This window comes from Nelumbo nucifera, chromosome 1 (genome assembly GCF_055504915.1).
Source record: "Nelumbo nucifera cultivar China Antique chromosome 1, China Antique-T2T, whole genome shotgun sequence".
Taxonomy (NCBI): domain Eukaryota; kingdom Viridiplantae; phylum Streptophyta; class Magnoliopsida; order Proteales; family Nelumbonaceae; genus Nelumbo; species Nelumbo nucifera.
The window spans coordinates 132053899-132061714 of record NC_142649.1 but is presented as its reverse complement, the minus strand read 5'-3'; the positions used below and the strand labels follow the sequence as shown (position 1 = coordinate 132061714).

Genomic DNA, 7816 nt, shown 5'->3' with positions numbered 1-7816 from the left:
GGATTTACGCTTGACTCATGGAAAACGCTTGTAATTTAATCTTTATTCCTTGGAGTTAGAGGTGTCAATGGACCAGTTTTGGATTGGACTCCATCCAATCCAAAATCAATGGTCCAAAGTGTTGAATTGGACCAGTCCAGACTTAAAGGTCCAAAGTATTTATAGGATTGGATTGGACCTTGGAATGAGTTGAATTGAACCCATTGATAGAAAATACGAATATAGGTGTCAATGTACCAGGTTTAGGTTTGGATTAGAACTAATCTAAATTATAACAAATTTGAACAGATTGAACAGTCCAGACATTGGACCGGACCGGATTGAACCAAATCCAGTCCAATTGACACCCCTACTTGGAACAAACAAAATGGAGGAGATAGTTTTCTTGTTTCTGCATCTCTTGTACTGATATCTTTCAATTCTGTTATGCACGCCAAACCGATTGATCACTAACTGGAGAAAGTGATATAGACAGGTATATATTATTTTTTGTTGTTCGTTCTATTCACAAAATTAAGCTCAAGCTTGTTCTTTGATGAACAAGGTCGTCCATTCAAGTAATAATCCCATGTCATCACAATGAACCAGTTCAAGAAACAGAAAATATAAAAGATATATGGTAGGTTAAAGAATCTAAATTAAGCAATCCTACAAACAAAAGCAAAACATAAAAAAATAAATAAATAAGACACATGAGAGTTGACTCTTTTTGCTTATGAATGGGGAGAGAACCATGACTGGGAAGCAGTAATTTTACTTGGTTCAGAGCTTTAATTTACATCCAAACAAAAGCAGGAAAAAAAAAAGCAATTATAATTTCTTTTCATGTGAGAATTCTTATCTGCCATTTTCCGAGGAAAAATGTTGATAAATGAGGAATTTATGCATCTCTGATATTCCTCTCTCTTTAGGCACAATGGAACCCATGAAAAGATGCACAATAAGACAAAGTTAGACAAGTCTTATCATATGTCCTAAATTGTCTACAAGGCAAGGAAAATGGAGTTATTTGAAGCCATCATTTACTAGCATTCCTCTTCTCTTTTGGTAAATAGATAAAATTAATACTGAGATTAATGAGTTTTTCTTTTGAAATTAAACTTTAGTTATGCTACAGGACATATAATGTAAATCTAGATATGTAAAAGATGATACTTAAAACCAGCAGAGACCTAAATTATTGCAGCCAATGGATTGGGTCTACATGATAGAACTGAACCAACCAAACCTATTATGTCGGTTTTAGTTTAGTAGGGTTCGTGTCCCCATTAATAATTGGGTTAGGGCCAGGTCTTATTGTTTCAAACTGATTATATAGTCAATATAATATATAAAAATTTATTGGTTTTGTTGTAATTTTTGTTTTATTTTATATTTAAAAGGATAGATTTCATACATAATATATAAGATAATTGTGATAAAAAAACTTGTTTTATCAACATATAATCGATCAGTTTACTATTTACTGTCATTTTATTGTTAATTGGGTCAGACCCGATTATCCCAATTAATAACTGCTTTGGCTTTGGGTCTATGTTAATTTATAGAATCGATTAATAATTGGTTTGTGATGGTCCACCCTGTTCTGAACCAGGCCCAACACTAACTCAAATCAAACCCATAGTGAAAGTGCATTGGACTAGAGTAAGGCCTCTAACATAAAAGATATATTTTGACTTCTAGCTTCAGGGCCATTATTCAACTAATATGGCCTTAGAGAAAGATGGGGTAATGGGATTTAATTTGGTCCAATAATAAAACATTCCTTTGCTAGAAAGAAAATTTTGAGATGTTGAGGGGTTATTGGTTGTTATTGTGGGGTGTTGATGAGTATGCATGAGAATAGTTTATCAATATAACTTTGTGTATTGGAAAGAATAAGGTTTATCAATATAACTTTTGTGTGTGAGAATAGTTTCTATGTTGGGTTGTACATACAGACAGGTTTAGATGTCAAATTTGTGTATTGGAAAGAATAAAGAACGGTTTGAAAATAAAAGTGATGACTTCTTGCATGAATAACCTCTGCATAAATGATTTTAAGTAAGTTTAAGTGAAAGATTAAAGAAGATATGATTATTGGGTCCTCTTTTTTTTGTAGAAAGCAATCTAATGTGACTGGTCCAGACTCCAGCCACCTAAGGCTGGCAATGATAAAGCACAATTCAGTTTCATATAGTGCTTTCTTACACATGTCATTACACATGTCATCGTGGGTTTTGCCTGTTCCAATAAAGCTCAATGTTGACTGGTACTGTCATTTGCAAACCCAATTCTTGGATGTGGATTTGTGAGTTAAAAAGAAAGGGAAATTGGTAAAGTAGGTGAAACTCAAAAGCAAGTACATTGATGCAGGTTGGTGCTTGGGGTGAGGGGGGGGGGGGGGGGTTGTTTGGTTAGCACAGGGGCTTGGGAGTAGGGGAGAATGGGAGATGTATGAATTGTATGCAAGCAGAAACAACAAACAGCTCCTTGGTGCTCTCCGCTCATGGATCATGGTGGATGTGGAGAAGTGGTCCATCTGTATCTGTTTGAACAATTCTGATGATGTAGTAGTTTTGCTTTGCACCACTATTATTTTGTAGGGCAAAATGAGGATGGTTGATGGACCCTTCCATTCCCATTTCCCATACTTTTCTGTCCCACGAACTAAAATGTTAGTGTTTGTCCTTTGGAGTGGAGGCCGTGGAGCAGTTGCGAGACCTAACGGACACCGACGTCACTCCTTCCCTCTCCCCTCCTGCCCCGTTACGTGTCTCGTCTCGGACACATGAAGCGAACCCACCATAGAGTTACAGACTTCATCTACCTCTCTTCTCTGGTTCATAGAGAGAGAGAGAGATGCACATCTCAATCTCATTGTATCGTTTAATCGATAATGTGATATGAGATGGGTGTATGTGTTGTATATAGATAATCAACATAGTTAATAAAAAAATGATGTTACTATGTCACAGAAGGGAATAGAAAAGAATAGAATAGAAAACTGGGGACAGAAGATTAGAGAGAGAGATAGACATGAAACGGAAGTGGTCTAGTTAGGAGAGAAGCGAAGTAGTTCTGACGACTGACATAGCCACTCATTCACGATCTCCACCGCCAGACCACGCTCTGTAGCCGGGCTGCGGCCGCCCTTTGGGTCAAGCACAAGCCCCCGTGCTCCCTCCCTCCATCATCTCTGCTGTCTAGATCTTTCTATGACCGTCTCTTTTCTTCTTCTTCCGGCGTTGGTTCTCTTTGTAATTGAACTGGGGTTTCTGAAAATTCTTTCGATGCTCTCTTTCACGATTTGGGTTGTTTGATCCGAGCAGGGAGATGGGATGGAACCCGTAATACAGGTGGAAGCATTTTTTTTTTCCTTCGCTACTGTACTTTGACTGAACTCGTTTTATCCTTCCTCCTGAAAACTCTCACGGATTGAGACGTGTCTCTCCTTCTCTCTTCCTCTCTCTTGTCTAGGAAGCCTGTTTTCTCTTTTATCTCGACGTGCAGCAACCGTACCTTCCCCCTATCAGACCACTTGCAGGAAAACAGGTTGGTATCTATTCCCTAGCATCTCCCTCTATCTCTATATCTCTATTATTATAACACTCATGCGAGATAAAATTCTAGAGAGAGAGGGAGGATAGATCAGTGAGATAAATTGATAGAGGGGAAAGGCTGAATATCTTTGAGAGATTATGTTGGGTTGGAGGTATCTTTCCTCTTAATTACTTAACAATCCTTTTTGTGTGTGTTTGGAGGCTGATTTTGGTTGGAGCGGAATCCACATTCAGGAAGGATCGCCGTTGTTTTCCTCCTTGCATAGATTCTCAAGGGGTACACGTTGAGCTCTCACTTCTGTCTACGGAAACGGCAAAGCACCTCCCCCAGAAATCCCGTATCCCCAATATCTTCATGCACCACCAGGCACCCGCTACTCTACTGTTCATCCTGAATTCACTCACCTCCCCGCCTGTCTCGCCTTCCCTCTGATACACATATAACAACAACAAATAGAGATTGTGTGCGTGAGAGAGAGAGAGAGAAAGAGAGAGAGAGAGAGAGAGAAATAAAGAAAGAAAGAAAAAAAAATATGCAGCAGGAGAGAGGTGGTGGTGGAGGAATAGCAGGAGCAGGAGCAAGGATAGACCAGATGAAGGGGTTGCAACAGCATGATCGCCGGGTGAAGCCACCGGAGAATCAACAACCACAGCAGCCTCAGAAATGCCCGCGCTGCGAGTCTCTCAATACCAAGTTCTGTTACTACAACAATTATAGCCTCTCGCAGCCGCGTTATTTCTGCAAGACTTGCAGAAGGTACTGGACTCAAGGAGGAACCTTACGGAACGTCCCCGTGGGCGGTGGATGCAGAAAGGGAAAGCGATCCAAGAGATCCTACCCGGCCGATAATCTACAGAGTCAACTGCCGTCGGTAACCCAGCAATCATCACAGCAGCAACAGTTCAGCTCCGCGGCGACCTCCACTTCAACTGTCATGACCACCACTGGTAGTAATCCTACTCTGAGGACCAAAGGCGCAGACTTGATGATCCCTTCTCCGATGCCTCCGATGGCACCAAACCCGTCTTCCGTGTACTACCCAAGTGGAGGGTCGTTTTTGTCTTCCTTGGCAGCGCTCCAATCGTTCAATCAGCCCATGAACGTCGGTGGAGATTTCGGGGGTTCCAATCTGGCTCTGCTACAGGGATTCAGTCTGCCTTCTTTCAGTGCCCAGCAGCAGCAATTGTTCCAGATGGGTGCTAGAGATAAGACCATACATCAACTGCTGCCTTCGGAGGAAAACGCAATTCAGCAAAGCAGGCCTTCAGCTTCTAATCAGGAGTGGCACCACCAAAGCTTCATCAACCCAATTACTAACTCCATCGCCTCCGAGGCGGGTTACTGGAGCAGCAACAACAGCAATAACAGTACAAGTGGCCCTTCCTTGAACCCGAGTCAGTGGGTTCGTCCTGATGCGCCAGGTTTTGTTCCGCCATCATCATCATCTTCACAATCTTTCTTATAACTACATCAAGCTTTATGGGCTGACTATATAAATTCAGGAATTCTTTTTTCCTTTTTTCCATACAGAAAACCATTAATTTGTTGGTGGGTTTGAGGGTGAATCTTATTGGTGGCATGGCATGATTATCAGCTGCATCATAGACATGGATTGATGGAAGGGTTAATTTCGATGTGGTCAACACCATGTAGATAGGGAGAAACAATTTTCTGGGTTTTGTTAGGTGGTTTTGATTTAATGAAATTGAACTTGTCTCTTCAGAGTAACTGTTACATCGGATTAAGCTTTATTTGGTCATTTGATTAATCTTTATATAGTTTCTAATCGAGTAGAATCTCTGTGAACTCTGAGAGCAATGAAGCTTTTCTTGGAATAGAAAAAAAATCAAAGTTTTTATACAGGGAGAGAGAGGATTTTGGTGTTGGCAAAGTGACAAGGTAGTTCGTTTAATTATTTTGTGCATACGCTTTATACTTTTTCTCTCTTTTTTTACAGTTTCTGAGTCTGTTCTTCTTCTCCTCTTTCTGCCATATTTGATTGATTGCTTTGTTTGTTTGTTTGTCTGTCTGTTTGTTTTTTTATTTGGGGTCTCACTTCACCGAGTTGATCCTTTCATCTGTTTCCCCCCTCTCTCTCTCTCTCTCTCTTTTCAAGTACGTTTTTTTGGGAAGAGTTACAGACAACACAGGATCAGACGGCCATAAATGCATGCATGCATGCTTTTCTCTTCCAGTTTACCTTAAAAGCACGTCTTTCGTTGGAATGGATGTTAGGTTGGTGGCCATAAATGCAAGCATGCTTTGTTCCCTCGCTCGATTTCTTGCAATTTTGTAAGGTTTCTCTCTGGCCTCTGCATTATAAGTGAAGAGATCGAGAGAATTGAGAATCTGGGAATGTGATAACATATATAAAGAAAAGATTACAGCGTTGGAGTGTCGAGTTGGGGAGGATGCCGGAGGCGTGGAGGATTGGCGGTGGCGGTGCGTAGGGAATAAAAGGAATGCGGTTTCCGAAGCGAAGCATATCTTTGGGGTGTGCAGAGTAAGATCTATTACACAGAGAATAAATGCGTGAAACCTGTGTGTGGGAACTGGGAACCTCCCCATCCAATCTCTCCCCCTGCTTTAGCCGTACAGCTCCTCTCGCTTCTGCCAGGTTCCACTCTATTCTCCACTCCACCATCTCTCTCTGTCTCTGGGCTTTTGGGGTTCTTAAAAGATGCCACGACTGTACTGTCAATGGGCCCACATGTGGGCATCTGCATTAGGTGGGGACTGAGAGGCCGGTGACAGAGAAAGTATGTGATGGGCTGGAATGGATGGTGGTTGTACTACATAGATTATCACAACCGTTATTGTAGCGGCTTCCATTGCAGATATACAGTGGGTAGGCTACGGAGTAGGCCTCTTGTTGCAGAGCAGAATTGCATGGGTTTGGTTTTGTTCTTTGTTCTTACTTCTTATTTTGTGTTTTGCTGGCTGGTTCTGAGGATGAGGGTGGACCATGGATGGGTGGGTGGGATTTTGATTTGGGGCAGTGACCTATCCCAGTTCTCAGAGCTGGTTGGTTTAGCTCTTAAATGGGTTTGCAGTGTTCATTGATATTAGGAAAAAAAACCAGAGATTGAGAGCTCCTTTCTCAAGACGAGAGAGGCTTGCGGATGCAGGTGGCCCCTCACCTTGGGAGGGGGCAGTCCAATGGTTAAACCTCAAAGTGAGGTCTCATACTCTCATTTCTCATTTCTCTGGCTCTTCAAAAAGTTTCCTTTTTTCAAAAATGAGAGGATTGATATATATATCATCCTTTACAAGTAACGTCATATATGTTTGGTTTGATAGAAAATAAGAGAGAAACACAAAATTGAGAAAATTCAGACTTTTCTATCAAACCACACAGCCTAAAGGAAAAAGGGTATAAAACTCAAGTTCAGTCTGTAAAAATGAATTTAAAATAAATAAAAAGAATGAAAGCAATGTTATTTTACGTTTTATTAATCCACCCATCTGAAATAAAAAATCCACATTCTTATGTGGAAAAAAGATGGTGCATGCCAAGAGAAATGAAGATGTTTATTACATCCATTTACACTTTGAACCTCATATGCTTTTAGTTGAATGGAGGAGGATAACCAAAGGAGGGTCTCCAAGAAAAATTATTTACCATGCTTTGATCCACGTGGCTATCCATGGACCATATATATTCTTGACTGGAATGACATCCCTTGGTTCTCCATCTGATATTTAGATTTTAGATTAACTTAATTATTTTGTTTATGCTTAAATATGGGTTAAAATTTTTCGTGTCTGCATGAAAAAGATTTCACCTATTAACCTGATTTTTTTTTTCTTTTTGTAAATGGAAAACATATAAGAAACTTGATTCTAATATTTCTATTTATTTTAACAATATTTCAAAAACTTGTTTTTTTTATTAATACCATAAAAGGGTTTACATGAATAATTTCGTCATTTAAGGAAATTCTATGACATTTACAAAAGCATGCTTTAGTAAAATTTTTAATAAATATTATGCTTTTTTAAAGTTATTGTTATCAAGTGTCTTGTGTGTCTATGATTAACAAAAGGAGATTAATATGAATTAGGAAACCATATTATTGTTAATGTTAGAAAAAGAATCTTTTGTTCAGGGGACAAGCCAGGATTGTTCATTTTGGAGCCCACTGTTTTAGGATGTATGGTTGGAATCCCCTTCAATCTCCAATCTATAAATACTAGTGGTGACTCGTGGAAATGCACGAACTGATTTTTGAAAATAAAATTTTAAGGGAAAAAATGAAGTAATAGTGATTGG

The 7816-nt window shown here is 39.8% G+C and overlaps 1 protein-coding gene across 3 annotated transcripts; it reads left to right on the top strand.

Annotated features, from left to right (window-relative positions):
* Positions 1 to 2415: 2415 nt before the first annotated feature.
* LOC104608186 (uncharacterized) lies at positions 2416 to 5271 on the top strand. 3 transcript variants are annotated; one of them, XM_010274089.3, is made up of 3 exons: positions 2417 to 3338; positions 3460 to 3534; positions 3744 to 5271. In XM_010274089.3, the coding sequence occupies exon 3, from the start codon at positions 4076 to 4078 to the stop codon at positions 5006 to 5008; it is 933 nt and encodes a 310-aa protein (XP_010272391.1). In that variant the 5' UTR covers positions 2417 to 3338; positions 3460 to 3534; positions 3744 to 4075; the 3' UTR covers positions 5009 to 5271. The 3 variants fall into 3 exon arrangements, with proteins under 3 accessions (XP_019055111.1, XP_010272391.1, XP_088750393.1); XM_019199566.2 differs by having other exon boundaries at positions 2416 to 4964; positions 5074 to 5271; XM_088894267.1 differs by having other exon boundaries at positions 3460 to 5271.
* The last annotated feature ends 2545 nt before the right edge of the window (positions 5272 to 7816 follow it).

Excerpts from the sequence above, each read along its gene's own strand:
- LOC104608186 (XM_010274089.3), top strand. The coding sequence starts at position 4,076 with ATGCAGCAGGAGAGAGGTGGTGGTGGAGGAATAGCAGGAGCAGGAGCA.